Below are 16,744 nucleotides of genomic sequence, written 5' to 3'. Positions count from 1 at the left end.
CTGTCGGTAGAAATAAATAAAAGCACGGGCCCGCTCGGTCAGGCTTGTTCATGGCGAGCTGACACCGACGTGCATGTCGGGCATGCCCTTGCACGGCCGTGGCTTTTAACTACTTGTTTTTTAATTACAAAATAAATTAATTTTGCCCCCATTTAACTACTTGTTTTTATTGTGATTCTTTTTCTGGGCAAAGAAATAGAATGATCAGGTGAAGGTTAGAGGCTTAAGACTAGTTAAATTTTTCTTTAATTTTTTTAGTTTTTCTGCTTTTTTTGCATCGCAATACAAACGTTTATTTTAGTGCTATGTATACCTTTGTCATGTAATATTTTGACACACATGATTGTTCTCCGCCCCTGCATGCATGCACTGCACGGGCTGCCTGCATGGTTGCGGCTTTCGTTGGGCCAGACACGGCGAAACGAAAGCGGCACGCATGCATGTTCCGTTCCCACTAGCTAGCTAGTCCTCCCAAAGACACACACAACAGTACCTGCGTGACTGAACATGGTCCACATAGCACCGCTCTGCATCGATCAGCCGACCACCATCCTCGTCCTCCTCACTCCTTCCGGTACGGTCCTCCCCTACTCGCACCGCTTATCTTGCTCTAGACCTCGAGTACACGTCCAGAACGGAGTCAAAAAGACCATACAGTGCCTCACCGGTGGTACCTTTTATTTTATTAATTTATTTACTCCCATATATACTTCATTTATTATAAATTATAAGATGTTTTGACTTTTGTATGTCTATACATTTTATATTTCTACATAGCAACGGTTATATATTTAGAAAAGACAAAACATTTCATAATTTGAAAGCAATAAGCCGATGTAAGTAGAACGTAGGGTTGTACAAGTTTTATGCTGGTGTGGGCAAAAGAAACAAGCTGTGAACTTAAAGGGCTTTAAGACATTTTATGGGACAATAATGAAGTGGGCTAGGCACCATGATATAGTGTATATGTATAGCTAACTTTTTGTATGATGAGTTGGCTTTAGCTAGATAAGCACAGTAAAAAATTGGCCTTTTAGTTTAACCATGCTCCAAAGAAATGGAAACAAATAAATGTCCTTTAGCATTCCTGATATTTATATTCATATATAATTTTTTTTGAAGTATTCGATCTTTATCAAAGTATTTCTCATGAAAAACTTTTTACTTCAGGTTTAGGCCATGTTTGGTTGCGTTTGTTAAAGTTACCGTATGTTATATCGAATGTTTGGACATATGCATGGGGTACTAAATATAGACTATTTACGAAACTAAAACCACAACTAGAGAGTAATTTGCGAGACGAATCTTTTGAGCCTAATTAGTCCATGATTAGACAATAATTATCAAAGAAAACAAAAATGGTACAATACCTATTAAACTTTAATAACTCCAACCAAACACCCTCTTAGGTTTTGTCTGGCAAGGAGAGATATAGAGATTCTAAAAATCCATGTAAGAAGTGGAGGTAGGAGGAAGGCATGTCAAATGGGGGTCTTTCCTAAAAATATTCACAGCAATAATACATGAACCAGAGGAGTCCTAAGTGGCTATAATGGTGCGCTATTGCACATGGACAAGAGTCCGAAAATCAATTGCCAATGGTCAATGCGTGCAACCCGTTGACGATACTAGTGACAGTATGGCATGAAATCTTTTAGGACGCACGCATGAACTCCATTGTTTTGTCACGGGCAGCTGCTGATTTGTAAAATCGGTAGGAATTGAATTGATGAGGGAATCGTTATTTCCTTTGTGCTACGCCTATGCACCGAGCTAGGATTCCGTCACACTAATACAGTAATGCACCGGCACCCATCCACCACGGGCATAGTGGACCGCGTCCATGCGTTCCATCCGCAAGCAGACAACCGTCACCTCCCCACTCCGCACCCAATAAAACGCCACGCCACCACCCGGGGTCCATCCAACACTCACGAGCACGAGCTCCCAACCCAGAGGCCGCCGTCCTCACACTCCCTCCCTCCCCGACCCCACCACTTGGTCGCAGTCGCAGTGAGCGAACAAGCAAGCAACAATGGCGGCGGCTCGAGCCCGGCCGCCGCCGGTTGCCGCGCTCCTCCTCCTCGTCCTCCTCCTAACCGGCGCGGCGGGATCGTCGACGACGACATCAACGACGAGCCCCATCAAGACGGTGGTGGTGCTGGTGATGGAGAACCGGTCGTTCGACCACATGCTTGGTTGGATGAAGCGGCTGAACCCCGAGATCGACGGCGTGACGGGCCGGGAGTGGAACCCGGCCAACACGTCGGACCCGTCGTCGGGGCGCGTCTACTTCGGCGACGGCGCGGCGTACGTGGACCCGGACCCGGGCCACTCGTTCCAGGAGATCCGGCAGCAGATCTTCGGCTCCGACGACGCGTCCGGCCCGGCCCGGATGGACGGCTTCGTGCAGCAGGCGGCGTCCATCGGCGGCGGCAACATGACCGACGCCGTCATGCACGGCTTCGCCCCCGACAGCGTCGCCGTGTACCGCGAGCTGGTGTCGCAGTTCGCCGTCTGCGACCGGTGGTTCGCGTCCGTGCCGTCGTCCACGCAGCCCAACAGGTTGTTCGTCCACTCCGGAACGTCCGGCGGCGCCACCAGCAACAACCCGACGTACGTGCCTCGTACACTAATACGTGCTGCATTTGCTATTTATTTGTCTGTTTTCTATTTTCTTTATTATCCGTGTATATTATTCCGTATATTATTATTTATCCACTGTCCACTGGCTGGCTCCTCCTCCTCATTTAATTCATTTCTTGTCGTTTTTAATAATTTCTTTGAATTGATATGTACCGATGGGACGATTTTTCGAGCTGGCATATATTACTGCGTTCTGACTGACTGGTGGATATGCGTGTGGACGATCGACCACCGTAGGAAAAAATTGCAACGGGACCGGGGGGGGGGGGGGGGGGGTGTCAAATCTCTGTTGCACAAGCTCGCTAGAGTTTAACATAGCCTATGCATCATTTTTTGTTTTACTAAAAGGATAGTACCTTGCTCCCATGTTTTGTTTTTCACTTTGTCTTGGATTTTTTTGTTGACTTACGGTTTTTCTACACTTTGTTTTTTTTTTAAAAAAAATGAACCAGAACTATAATAATACTAGTAACACCAGAAATATGTCCTACTCCTTATGTAGTGGTCAAATCATAAGTCAATCAGTATCTCTCAAAATAAATAACTGTACCATCTCGTTTATCAAATTGTAAAGCTTTCTTAAAAAATAACTAATAGGATTAGCTTATCACATCAGTTAGGATTAGCTTGACAAACCGCAGCAACTCCATTAGGATTAGCTTGTCCTATCAGTTAACATATATAAATAAGCTAATTATGAGAATATATGTCATGATTAATGTATTCATACTCATATATCATAAACATCAGTAGTTTTTGCTATATATTTAGTTAAATTTGAGAAGTTTTGACTTTTTAGAAAATGAGCTGTGCATTTATTTTTTGGAAGGGAGTGAGTACACCCAAGGGTCAGCGATTTCGCACTAGCTGGCGCAAGTTATGTATTCTCTGCTTATTATTACTGTTTCTGCCAACTTGCCAAATGCTGGCAATATAGTAATAATAGTAATAAAATAGAGGCGCCAGCATTTTTGTTTTCTTTGTGAAGCCGGCCCCATACTCCGTCGCCAATACTCGGGCAACGAATCACAATTTCTTGGCTTCCTCGCTCCTCTCACGTCTACGATCAAGTGTGAAGCTGCTCGTGTTCGCACGGTGCGGGTGCCAAAAGCGAGACAAAAGAAGAAAAAAAAATAAAGAAAAGAAAGATAATAGTACCACTAATCAGAATCGCCAGTGAAGCTAACACACGCGTCCGGCTGTGATCAACCGGCCCAACAGACTTTTTTTTTTTGCGTGGGCCAGGGGGCGTTGCCTTTTGGGCACCCAGACACAACAGTAGTAGATGAGGTTAGTGCCCTAGCCATGCAAATGATGATTATGATTACCAGCAGCACGTCCGGTGATTAGGGCTTTGTTTACTTTCAAAAAAATTTACAAAATAGGAATAGTAGCACTTTCGTTTGTATTTGATAAATATTGTCCAATTATATACTAACTAGGCTCAAAAGATTCGTCTCGTCAATTTCGACCAAAATGTGCAATTAGTTTTTATTTTCATCTATATTTAATACTCTATGCATACGTCTAAAGATTCGATGTGACGGAGAATCTGTAAAATTTCGCAAAATTTTTGAGGAACTAAGGCCTTGTTTACTTCCCAGAAAATTTTGCAAAATTTTTCACATTCTCCGTCACATCGAATCTTTAGACGCATGCATCGAGTATTAAATATAGACGAAAATAAAAACTAATTGCATAGTTTGGTCGAAATTGATGAGACGAATCTTTTGAGCCTAGTTAGTCCATGATTGGATAATATTTGTCAAATACAAACGAAAATGCTACAGTGTCCATTTCCTAAAATTTTTGGGAACTAACCTAAACAATGCCTAGGGGTGTCCCTATCCACCGTCCAGAATCAGACCACTCCATCCATCATGTGATCTTGTCCATGTGAAAGCAACAACCAACAAAGGAGGCCATTCGGTGGCAGTGGCACGCACGCAAAAGCAAAGCAACCTCACCCGGCTCCTTGGCTTATCTTCACTATAGACTGTAGAGTGTAGTACAGTACTGTGTGATCTCACTCTCGTCAGTGGATCGAGCAGGTTATTAGTGTGTCGGTCGGCGCGCCGGCTCAACCGCTCAAGCCACGATCTGTCTGCTTGCTGCTGCTGACAGGATTCAGGACTACTCCTACTCCGTACTGCTCGTGCTAGTAGCAAATAAATACTGTTACTGTACCTAGTAACACTGCCATAGGAGAGCAGTCATATAGTCTCAGTCAGTGTTGCTCTACAGTATGTCGTGATGGCCGTACCTCTGTTCCCGTTGTGCTCGGCAAAAACGCCAGATACTACTGCTGTTCATGTTCATTAGAGTAGTAGGCTCTATCAACTTCTTTAGATTCAAGATTCAACTAAAGGTTGCTTCCCTTTTTTTTTAAAAAAAAAAAAGTTGCTTCCCCGAGTCCAAAAAGGAACAAAGCAAAAGGCCTGACAATCGATATAAAAAAAAGAAAAAGGAAAAAAAACAACAGAGCTTCTGCTTTCTAGATTCCATTCCATCCATCTGTGTCTGAAACGCTGAAGCTAAAGCTTAGCTGGTAAGTAAGCATGGGATCAAACATCAAAGCCAAACTGGTACAATTCCCATCGTTTTCAGCAGCAATCAGGCAAATTCTTAAAGGAAAAGGCCCAGCATATGTCTTCTACATGGGCCTTTGCACGCATCACACAACAACAGCCCCAAAACATTCGGCCCAGCTTCTCTCGGATGGGCCCTGACACCAGCTTTTTATTATTTTTTTTCCTCCGCAGGCTGCTGGCGGAGGGGTACCCGCAGCGGACCATCTTCGACAACCTGCACGACGCCGGGCTGTCCTTCGGCGTCTACTTCCAGGACGTCCCCGCGGTGCTCTTCTACCGGAACCTCCGGAAGCTCAAGTACCTGCTGGACTTCCACCCGCTCCGCCCGTCCTTCGCCGACCACGCCCGCCGTGGCGTCCTCCCCAACTACGCCGTCATCGAGCAGCACTACCTGGACTCGAAGCTGGACCCGGCCAACGACGACCACCCGTCGCACGACGTGTACCAGGGCCAGATGCTCGTCAAGTACGTCTACGAGACGCTGCGCGCGTCCCCGCAGTGGAACCAGACGCTGCTCGTCATCACCTACGACGAGCACGGCGGCTTCTTCGACCACGTCCCCACGCCCGTCGCCGGCGTGCCCAGCCCCGACGGCATCGTCGGCCCACCGCCATACAACTTCACCTTCGACCGACTCGGCGTCCGCGTCCCTGCCATCCTCGTGTCACCCTGGATCGACAAGGGGACCGTCGTCCACGCTCCGACCGGACCGACGCCGACGTCGCAGTACGAGCACTCGTCCATCCCGGCCACGGTGAAGAAGATCTTCAACCTGCCGCAGGGTTTCCTGACGAAGCGGGACGCGTGGGCGGGGACGTTTGAGGGCGTCGTGCAGAAGAGGACCGAGCCACGGACGGACTGCCCCGAGCAGCTGCCGACGCCGACGAGGATCAGGCAGACGGAGGCCGACGAGGAGGCCAAGCTCAGCGAGTTCCAGCAGGAGATCATCCAGCTCGCGTCCGTGCTCAACGGGGACCACCAGCTGGCCAGCTTGCAGGACAGGATCAGGGACGAAATGAACGTCAGGGAAGGCATCGACTACATGAAGGCCGCCGTCAAGCGCTACTTCGAGGCCGGCGCGTCCGCCAGGCGGATGGGCGTCGACGGCGAGCAGATCGTCAAGATGAGGCCATCCCTCACCACCAGGATCCAGCGCCCATAGAGACAGATCAAATTAAAGCATATATAGGAATTATTGGACTGGTCATTGTGTTCAGAAATTAAATTGGATTCCATATATACGGATCACAGTCAATTAGGATGTGCCCGTGCCCTGTGCTAGATCAAAACATGGGTGTGCTGTACAAATGAATGCTAATTGGTTTGGAAATACATACAGATTCGCACTGTGCTTGGCAGTACTACTGCCAAGAGAGGATTATTGTCCCAAATCGTTGAATGCACTTATAAAAGGTTCACCTGCTTTTAGCAAATACTCTACGTACGGTGTCCAAATGAAACGAAGTTTCAAATTTTGGGGCAAGTCGAATTTATCTACCACTACTGCCAAAAAAAAAACATTTCTAGGAAAATTACTCCTTGCAGCCATATTTGCAACTTTGCAAGCCCTTCAGCATTACTCTCATAACAGGGCGATAAAAGATTCACCTGCTTTTCTAGATATCTTTTGACAAATGTCAGAAAGATTTGCTATTTGGAAGGTAGGGGAGTGCTTGCTAGAGGTGGTTTTTGTTACCGCTTCTAACGAATCTTTGTATTGAACCAACAACTTCTAGTTACGGTATGCAAGTGGTTGGTAATGTGGCTTGCCTCTACCCTCTATTTCAAATCCTAAGTTATTTTAGTTTTTATAGATCCATAACTTTTGTATGCTACTAGATATAACTTATGTCTAGCTACATAGACTGAATTTTAAAAAGATAAATAAAAAGATTTATAGTTTAGAACGGAGGTAGTGTAGAATTTATAAATCGATGGTGAAAAGTAGCCACATTATTACCAGACCATGGGGCCGAGTTGGATTGCGTTTTGTTTGACATTTGCACGCGGAGAAGTGGCGGTCCACCATTGTTGGAGAATGGAGACGCGGTGAGATATGATGGCATGCATGTGCGGCTCCCGTGCCCTCGTCTGAGTCCAAAGCGGCACCCATAGCACGGCGGCGGGGCAGCTCGCCATTTGCCTTTCAACTCGTCATCCTCGTCGCAGCACTACCCCCTGCCTCCCGCAAACCCACACAGAGACCTGCGCGGACTCTCCTCAGGATGCTTGCGGCTCTAAAACGACGATCGTCGTCTTCCATCCCAACCACCGACACTATGGAGTGCAGTTTTCGTGGTGCGCCGTTGTCAGCTTCCAACGACACGGCTAGTGATCGCAGACAATGGTTAACAACAGCAGAAACCACATGACCTGTGCCCTGTCATCTTCATGCATGCGTCTAGATCTTAGTCAGACACCCACCAAACCTTAGCGGGGATCCGTCGCGCACATATTCAGGCTACCTAGGCGAGGTTAATGTCGTATGCACATAGGCAGTCCCAGTCTCACGCGGCAATGTAATGATTTCCCCTTGAAACATTTCCTCTGCATGCAAGAAATATGCATCCTCTCTGTCAATCAATATAATGTGCTACTACTCTTTGAAAACAAAGAAACAAAAATGCCAGCATGTAAATATGTAATGCATCGGCCACTTAAGTTGCATCTAATCTCCTCTCAGTCGTCTCCATCAAGAATGATGCTCCTATAAATACAGAAGACTTCCAAGTAGTAGCATCAACCCTCGTACCGCTTCTCCCTAACCACCTTCGATCCGACGAGAAACTGCTTGCTCGGAGCTACCAACGACAATGTCGCCGCTGAGGCTGTCGGCCTTCGTCGTGCTCCTGTCCAGCCTCTTGGCCCTATCCACTGCCATGCACAGCTCGACGCTGCTCCTAGCGCGCTCTCCTCACTCAGTGTCGCCCAGCGCCGTAGCCGGGACACCGGTAACCGCATGGGCGGCAACCCTCGCCGAGCAGTCAGCATCAGACGCGGCGCGCGCGGCCACCCTCGCCGCGGGGCCCCGGCCCGGGCCTCCGATCACTGACGCCGCCGCAAATAAAGGGCCGCACCGCTCGTTCGTGCCGATCGCGCCGGGCCGGCAGCTCCTCAGCATCCCCAGCTACGTCGCCCGCGCGCGCCTCGGCACTCCGGCGCAGGCGCTCCTCGTCGCCATCGACCCCAGCAACGACGCGGCGTGGGTGCCGTGCGCCGCCTGCGCGGGCTGCGCCCCGGCCCCGGCGCCGTCGTTCGACCCGACGCGGTCGTCCACGTACCGCCCCGTGCGCTGCGGCGCGCCGCAGTGCTCGCAGGTTCCCACCCCGTCGTGCCCCAGGGGCGCGGGCGCGTCGTGCGCGTTCAACCTGTCGTACGCCGCGTCCACGTTCCAGGCGCTGCTCGGACAGGACGCGCTCGCCCTCGACGACGTCGTGACGGCCTACACGTTCGGGTGCCTCCACGTCGTCTCGGGCAACTCGGTGCCGCCGCAGGGGCTCGTCGGCTTCGGCCGCGGGCCGCTCTCGTTCCTGTCCCAGACCAAGGACGTGTACGGCTCCGTCTTCTCCTACTGCCTGCCGAGCTACAAGTCCTCCAACTTCTCCGGCACGCTCAGGCTCGGTCCCGCCGGGCAGCCGAAGAGGATCAAGACGACGCCATTGCTGTCCAACCCGCACCGCCCTTCCCTCTACTACGTCAACATGGTCGGGATCCGCGTCGGCGGCAAGCCCGTGCCGGTCCCGGCGTCGGCCCTCGCGTTCGACCCGACCAGCGGCCGCGGCACCATCGTCGACGCCGGGACGATGTTCACGCGGCTGTCCGCGCCGGTGTACGCCGCCGTGCGCGACGCGTTCCGGCGCAGGGTGCGGGCGCCCGTGGCTGGCCCGCTCGGCGGCTTCGACACGTGCTACAACGTGACCGTCTCCGTGCCGACCGTCACGTTCGTGTTCGACGGGCCGGTGTCGGTGACGCTGCCCGAGGAGAACGTCGTGATCCGCAGCTCGTCGGGCGGCATCGCGTGCCTGGCGATGGCGGCGGGGCCGCCGGACGGCGTCGACGCGGCGCTCAACGTGCTGGCCAGCATGCAGCAGCAGAACCACCGTGTGCTGTTCGACGTCGCCAATGGCCGCGTCGGTTTCTCGCGCGAGCTCTGCACGGCCTGAGGCCCTGAATGATCAATGGAACCTCTGAAGGGTGTGTATTGTGTACTAGTAGTACAAGTGTTCAAATTCCTCCTACATTGCTATCAGCGTTTTGAACGTGGGTTTAATCATCTGCTCAAGAACGTGCGATACAAGATTTTTTTTTAATCATTTATCACTATATATGAATATAGTTCGCTTTGATTTTGTTTTTTAAGTCCAACTTTTCTAATGTGTACTGTACACCAGCATCTATAATTTCAAATGCACTACCAAAATATATTTCAAAATATAATTAAATGTTATAGATGTTAGGGCCATTTGTCTACAAAGGTTGGTGCCTCACTACTTGTGTTTAACTATATTTTGGTAATGCACTACCAACAATCTTGTATTTAAATAAGAGAGGTATGTTTGGCCTCACTACTTCTGTGTACCAAACTTATGGTTCCAAAATTTAAACTATGATGAAGCGAAATCATAAAAATGGCCATCAAGTCCCCTCTGATAACATCGCCCCCCCCCCCCACCCCCCCCACACACACACCCCAAAAACCCGACCCGGAGGTCAGTTATGGTTCATCTTATGTAATCTAACTCATCAAGTTTAACATCCTCTTATTTCCTTTTTTTATATGCGCACTCCCATAATATATCTGCCCCCAACTTATTTCAATCCTGCCCTGCTCAAAGAATTATTGCTGCTCAAAATCCAGATCGATCATTACCTTTTAAAAATTAAATAAAAGGAAATAGCTAATGTCATCTGATATCCACCAAATTGCGTAGCCTGATTAACGCCTTGTTTAGTTCCAAATTTTTTGGTAAAATGGTTACTATAGCACTTTTATTTATATTTGACAAATATTGTCCAATCATGGATTAACTAGACTCAAAAGATTTGTCTCGTAAACTACAGTCAAACTGTGCAATTAGTTAATTATTTTATCAATATTTAATACTTCATACATGTGCCACAAGATTCGATGTGGCAGAAAATCTAAAAAATTTTGTAATTTTTTTTTTTTGAAACTAAACAAGGCCTAACAAGGTGCATACTTTTCCTTTAGCTAGTATGAACCCTTTCATTTGCTACATTTCAAAGCACTCAAATATGAAAAAGGGTTAAAGGTCATAATGTAGATTTCAGCCATGGACACTTAATGGTGTTAGAATTAACTAAGAGATAAATTATTGTCTTGAAACTTTGTCAATTGTGGATCTGTCATATAACAAATAGTTCTTACTCAAATTAGAAAAATCAAATTTAAATCAAAAGCACCAAGACAGATGCTCAAAAATTCAAGGATGGTGATCATGATGTGTATACGACTCATTTGCATATTTGGGCTGTGACACTTCTCTTCTCATAGGATCTCCAAGTAATAGTGACTGAGATAGTTGCGAGGTCACCCAGCTTAACCACGTCTTCCAATGTCCCATGGAAGCAAGATTGAAACCTGTGTTCCCACGAAGAACATGGCAGCAGCTTGTTACCAAGAGCAGAATCATCTTCCCTACACCCTTCCATGTAGAGATCAAGGTAGCTGTGCCTCTTCACGGCTACAGCGAAGTTATTCCTGTAGCCCACCTGTGGAAGAGTGCCTCGAAAGAGCCTGATCACATCTCCAAAGCCACTAGTCTTGGCATAGATCTTCAGATCCATGGTGCAGGTCGGGGCACGGGTGAGAACCTCGATGTTGACCCGAGCTTCCACTGCTCCAATCAATACCGCATACTTGATGTCCAAAGCACACCTTTCACCATACAAGCGCACATGTTTGATGAAAGAATTTGTTGCCCACTTGGTGTGGAGCTCCGTGCATCCTTCGATGATCAGACTGGACTCATCACGATTGGTCTCATCTTCATTCAGCACGTGGAACTCAAACTCAATAAATGCACGGATCTTCATTGAAATGACTCGAGTAGGACTGGACAGTGACAAACGAGCCACACCCTGCAATGCATTAATAAAAATATATTTGAATATTTGGTCAGCTGAATAACGTGCGATGCACATTCTTCAAAAAAAACATTCGGTAAGCTAAAGGAGGAGGCAAATTTGTGTTCAAGGCCCCATGTCTCTCTCAATCTCACCCCCTTCAACAATAGCCGTGTGTTTGGTTGGGGGTTAGGTGGGTTGGGTTGGATCCAACCTAGTTTTTGGGGACAGAGCCAACCCAAAAGAAGAGTGTTTGGTTGCACTTCGATTTTGGGGATAGACCCAACCCGTTTCAGTGTTTGGTTGAAGGATTGGGGACGGAGCGGCTCCGTTCAGTGTTTGGTTGAAGGAATTCAGTGTTTGATGAACATCAACCCGGCTGGAGCGGCTCCGTCCGCCAGATTTTGACGGACGAGTCCAATCCGCATCTGAGAGGAATATTCCACTCCGGAGCCAACCCAACCCTCCCATCCTCCAACCAAACAGCCACGGAAACGGGTTCGCTCCGACCAGGCTCGTTCCGCTCTTCAACCAAACACAAGGTAGAGCGCTGAGGGGAAAAACCTCGCCTCAATCCTAGTGATCAAGGGTACAACCTGCATAGCCGCAGTCCAGTTATCCACGACCCCGACACCCATGACAACTCAGGGCCCCTAATTGATGATGCCCCATAACACTAATGTGGACATTGCAATGTCTAATTATATGGCTATTTCTCAAAATGCTAAAATGTGTGTGAAGGGCACAATTTTGCAAAACCAAAATATTGCTTTATCCCATCATAATGTTAGATTGAATTGATAGTGTAAATTTGTCGCCTATGGGTTCATAATCAGACTGATAAACTCACAGCAGGGTTCTAGATAGCCCACTCTGAAGATAGTTGGCGATATCCTGCACTGTCCAACTTTCGAATTACTCTGCACTTATGTGGGTTTGCCAATTCTAATAAAAAGTTGAAGAAAAGTGATTTATTGCCATGGATTGAGAAGATAGCAGATCGTCTCCTGGGTTGGAAGGCAAGCCTCATGAATATAGCAGGAAGGGCTACCATGGTTTGCTTCGTTCTCTCATCCATTCCAGTATATATCTTTTGATTGCTATGAATGTACCTAAATGGGTGATCAAGTCAATTGATAAATTCTTTGAAAAGGAAGGAAAGAAGCAAATGGAGGTAGTTGTCTTGTTGCTTGGGAGAAGGTAACTCGACCAATTGATCTTGGCGGCCTTGGAATCCCCAATTTACATGTAATGGGTTGGGCCTTACAAATGAGATGGCTATGGTCGAGCAAAACAAGTGAAGCTAGACCATGGGAGGGGTTGGACTCATCCCAATCCATCCGCAAGTCAGAGCCATGTTTGCAATTTCAGTTGTTACACAAGTGAGAAATGGTGCAAATACATTGTTTTGGTCGCATCGCTGGTTGCACGGTCAAGCTCTGGCAGATCTTGCCCCAGCAGTGGTAGCATGTGTACAGAAGAAATGCATTAACTCTTGCACTGTGGCTCAAGCTCTCAATGATCGGGCATGGGTGAGAGACATTCAGGGCAGCCTCTCTTTAGGTGATCTAAACCAATTTCAGCAGCTTTGGGATGCTCTTGAAGAGGTACATTCTGATGAAGTTGATCTACATTCCTGGAAACATGAGCCCAGAGGATCCTTCTCTTCCAAGTTCCAAGTCCGCAAAAAGAGCTTTCTTTTATGGATCAATCATATTCGAGCCAAGGCGGCAGCTATGAAATCTTGGGCTCCATCCAAATGCAAAACATTCCTATCATAATTAAGAACAAATGTTGGACGGCGGATCATTTAGCAAGCAAAAATCTCCCGCATCCAGAGCTCTGTGTGCTGTGACCAGGAAGATGAAACAGCCTAACACATCCTCACCACTTGTATTTGTGCCTGACAATTCTGGCACAATCTGCTAGCTACTGCTGGTCACGGCCGGATGGTTCCAAGGGTAAACGAAATCAACTTTGCTGATTGGTGGAGCAAAGCAAGTCGATGAATTGACAAAGCCAAAAGGAAAGGATTTAATAGTGTGGTAAATCTTGGAGCCTGGACTCTGTGGAATGAACCAAAAGGAAAGCAAGTTGACGAATTGACAAAGACTGGACTCTATGCATCTTTGTTGTGATCTTTAATTAATAAATGACGTAATGAACCATTAAATAATTTTGAATTGTTTGATTTAGAGCGTTGAAGGAATATGAATGTTCAATATAACCGTGGGTATGTTGATCGCTTTAGTCAATGTTAAGTAATGAACCTAGAAACATGTTCCCTAGATCCATATACATGTATTTGAGTATTTGTGTTCACAAATTTTCTTTAACTACATGTGTTCCTACATAAGTAATTAAGAATTTTTTCATGTTTTCCTAAATCAAATAGCTTCAAATATATTTGGCTATAGATTTTTATAGCATCTGAATGAGACTACTGCTAAGTGTAATAGCTCACGATTTAAAACCTTGACTTACAGAAATAAAGACTAAATCTAGAGATGGAAAAATATTTGCAGAGTTACATATAATGTAATATTTCTATGCATAGGTATTTTCATCATGAAAGCTGAAAGGCAGTCTAAAAATGGTTACCGTCTTTCGCTTCACATGCACAGATTCACAATTGTCAAAGTCACGTCTGTAGACATAGTTGCGCAAGGGCTCCAATGTATCCCGTGCCGCGAAAAAACCAAAGATCTTGGCACGTCCATGCCGGTTATGCCGATAGCCCGCAATCTTTAAATCAATGAATTGAAGTAATAACATCGGAAAACAGTCACACTCACCTGAGCAATCTCCAACATTGCTCATATGGACTGTGAAACAAGATTTACAGTTAGTAGTTGATGACTATACGATGTATAGAAAAATGACAGAGCCCACAATTTTAAAATGCTTAAATAAAAAACACATACTTTCAGATTTATCACCAAGATTATAATCTGAACCAAATGCATGATCATCATTTTTGAATGGAGGGAAAAGCATGGCAGGTGAAGGCCCTCGAAGCTTAGTCTCTGGGTTTCTGTATGGCAGTCTACTCTGCTCACGATGGTCAAAACTAACCCTTGGGAACTCATCAACTGAAAATGGACAGCATGCCCCTGCATAACAAATTACTCAAATCAACTAAAAATTATGCAGGCTCTCCAGTTGAATTTATAACAATTCTATAGATAAATAATCCAGTAGTAGATGAATCAAAACCTGTAAATGAATTGTTATATGTGAAAATCAATGAGGTTATATACATGTAAAAAACATGTCACTTTCTAAAATATATACCATTTATACCAAGCAATGTCACATGAGTGCCTAGTGCAAATAACTTGAATGCTCACAGTTCAGGTTCCCAAGACAAATTAGCACATGAAATTCTTATCAACAAATACATAAAATTAAATGTTCAAAAAGCAGTAAGCAAAAAGTGAGAAATATTGCACAACTCAATACCTAAGGAAACAGCAGGTGAAGCCTTCCAAGCAAAACCAATATATGAGATCAAATACAAGAACACAAGTATTTGGTTTGTACAAAGACATAGCTGCTAAGACTTTGGGCAAATCCTTAGCAAAAAGCAGAAGGCGAAACTTTTATACACGCCCATTGTTCGCCTAAACGGCCGTTCAGACCATTTAAACGCCGTGTAAACCCTACAGAGTGGTACACTGTTCCGTTTAATCATCCGTTTAGCCCGTTTAATGAACCTTTTAGCCCGAATAATGGCTAAACGGCAGGTGACCGACTGTTTACCATTTAGCGTTTAGGAAAACATTGTACACGCCTTGTTTATCTGATTTTACTTGACAGTAGACAAGTCTGTAAATGTCAATAGATATATTTTGCAGGACACACGATGTGAAGTGGTACTGGTATTTATGAATTATAATGTTGTGTATCATGCCGCAGGATGCAATTTAGGGGACTGCTGGTGTGAAGATAAGCAGAGTTAAAAGAGTACAATCAATTTAGGGGATAGTCACTTATGTGCCCAGCAAAAACTTGATAAAAACATGTCTGCTGTGGATACCATTCCTTCCCCGGTTGATTATGCAACAATAACTTGAATGCTTCGCAAGTCAGATGGTATGGTCTTTATCAAGCGAAGCCCAGAAGAGGTCATCTTTAATATTACCGGCAGAGTGTGTCATTCCCTTATCTTTCTAAAGCAAACAATATAATAATTACGTAGGAACTAATCATATTACTTAAGAGCATCTCCAACAACTTGGTATTTCAACATGCTATCCTATCAAATTTGCTAAAAGCATAAAAATCCTCCTCCAACAAATTCTTATCTCAACTTGCTAAATTTCCCAAGTTGCTATCCAGATGTTTCTACTGCCGAGATTTGTCAAGTTGCTATCCCAAGTTGCTATCCCGAGCGCAACTTGTTGGAGACACATATTCTTTTACCAAGTGAGCGGGTCTCATCTGTCATCCTCTATTTTTACCAAGTGAGAATAGCAACTTATTGGAGACACATCCTTTTTTCTTTTGCTACACAAATTAGCAACTTGCTATAACTCAAGATTTGACAAGTGAATTTTACCAAGTTGTTGGAGATGCTCTGATATCTATTCTTCAGTTTCATCGAGGTATACTACCTTTTCTAAGATTGCTAAAATGTACACTCACCCAATCAGATGCCACAGAATGAAATAGCATATGCAATAGCGTGCTTGCATTATTCCTCGTGTTCTGATGGACAGAATTTTATTTTTCTTTTTCGGCACAGAAAATTCGGCATAAAAGGGATCCCGAGCACCCAAAAATAGTCATGAAAACAAAGCCAAGATAGGTGGGCGATTTTTGTTTTACCCTGAATCTCATCGTCGTCATCCTCCTCGCTGCCACTGTCGCTGACCAACCATTCATCGCAATCGCTAGAGTTTGCAGAATTTGTTGAATCGTCGTCGTCGCCCCGTGGGCGCTTCAAGCCGAGAGCTGCGCCAGCGGCCGCGGCCGATCCGCCTCCCGCCGTCTCCATTTCCAGCCCTCGCTAGCCCCCGCAGACCCTTCCGCCGCAATCACTGGGAGGGAGGGTGCGCCGCCGATGGAGTAGGAGCAAGGAAAAAAAGATTTCGATGGATTCGGTAGGCTTTGGGGGGACCGGGGCAGTGGCTCGGCACATTTGCGCCTCATGGAAATTTCGTATAAAAAATATTAGGTTTGGCGAGCAATACCAAATTTTGGTCCCTTGCTATTGTACTCTCTCCATCCCACTTTATAAGTCATTCTAGAAATTTTAGAGAATCAAAACACCTAAAATTTAACTAATATTATAGAAAAAAAATAAAAAAATATAACATCAAATAAATATTACTATAAAAATAAAAAACCTAATGTTACTTAGTTGTTCATAAATATTATTATGTTATCACATAAATTGGGTTAAACTTGAGACACTT

General features: G+C 45.8%; 3 protein-coding genes across 3 annotated transcripts; 2 read left to right on the top strand and 1 right to left on the bottom strand.

The window, feature by feature from the left end:
• On the top strand, positions 1,913-6,670 carry LOC8062339 (non-specific phospholipase C2). Its single transcript, XM_002459071.2, has 2 exons — positions 1,913-2,616; positions 5,409-6,670. Exons 1-2 carry the CDS (start codon positions 2,036-2,038, stop codon positions 6,397-6,399), a joined length of 1,572 nt encoding a protein of 523 aa, XP_002459116.1. The 5' UTR covers positions 1,913-2,035; the 3' UTR covers positions 6,400-6,670.
• Positions 7,994-9,659, top strand: LOC8077374 (aspartyl protease AED3). The gene has a single exon (XM_021457782.1). The coding sequence runs from the start codon at positions 8,051-8,053 to the stop codon at positions 9,398-9,400; it is 1,350 nt and encodes a 449-aa protein (XP_021313457.1). The 5' UTR covers positions 7,994-8,050; the 3' UTR covers positions 9,401-9,659.
• LOC8062338 lies at positions 10,549-16,494 on the bottom strand. The gene is made up of 4 exons (XM_002456906.2): positions 16,155-16,494; positions 14,249-14,437; positions 13,926-14,149; positions 10,549-11,339 (listed from the first exon to the last, which is right to left on the bottom strand). The coding sequence occupies exons 1-4, from the start codon at positions 16,321-16,323 to the stop codon at positions 10,713-10,715; spliced, it is 1,209 nt and encodes a 402-aa protein (XP_002456951.1). The 5' UTR covers positions 16,324-16,494; the 3' UTR covers positions 10,549-10,712.

The sequence above is a fragment of the Sorghum bicolor genome, chromosome 3 (genome assembly GCF_000003195.3).
Source record: "Sorghum bicolor cultivar BTx623 chromosome 3, Sorghum_bicolor_NCBIv3, whole genome shotgun sequence".
NCBI lineage: Eukaryota > Viridiplantae > Streptophyta > Magnoliopsida > Poales > Poaceae > Sorghum > Sorghum bicolor.
This window is presented reverse-complemented; position numbering and strand designations above follow the sequence as displayed.

Coding starts and splice junctions, on each gene's coding strand:
- LOC8062338 (XM_002456906.2), bottom strand. CDS start 16,323: ATGGAGACGGCGGGAGGCGGATCGGCCGCGGCCGCTGGCGCAGCTCTC. Junction 14,438..16,154: donor TGACGACGATGAGATTCAGG/GTAAAACAAAAA, acceptor TTTGTTATGCAG/GGGCATGCTGTCCATTTTCA. Junction 11,340..13,925: donor TGCATGTGAAGCGAAAGACG/GTAACCATTTTT, acceptor AATGCATTGCAG/GGTGTGGCTCGTTTGTCACT.
- LOC8062339 (XM_002459071.2), top strand. CDS start 2,036: ATGGCGGCGGCTCGAGCCCGGCCGCCGCCGGTTGCCGCGCTCCTCCTC. Junction 2,617..5,408: donor GCCACCAGCAACAACCCGAC/GTACGTGCCTCG, acceptor TTTCCTCCGCAG/GCTGCTGGCGGAGGGGTACC.
- LOC8077374 (XM_021457782.1), top strand. CDS start 8,051: ATGTCGCCGCTGAGGCTGTCGGCCTTCGTCGTGCTCCTGTCCAGCCTC.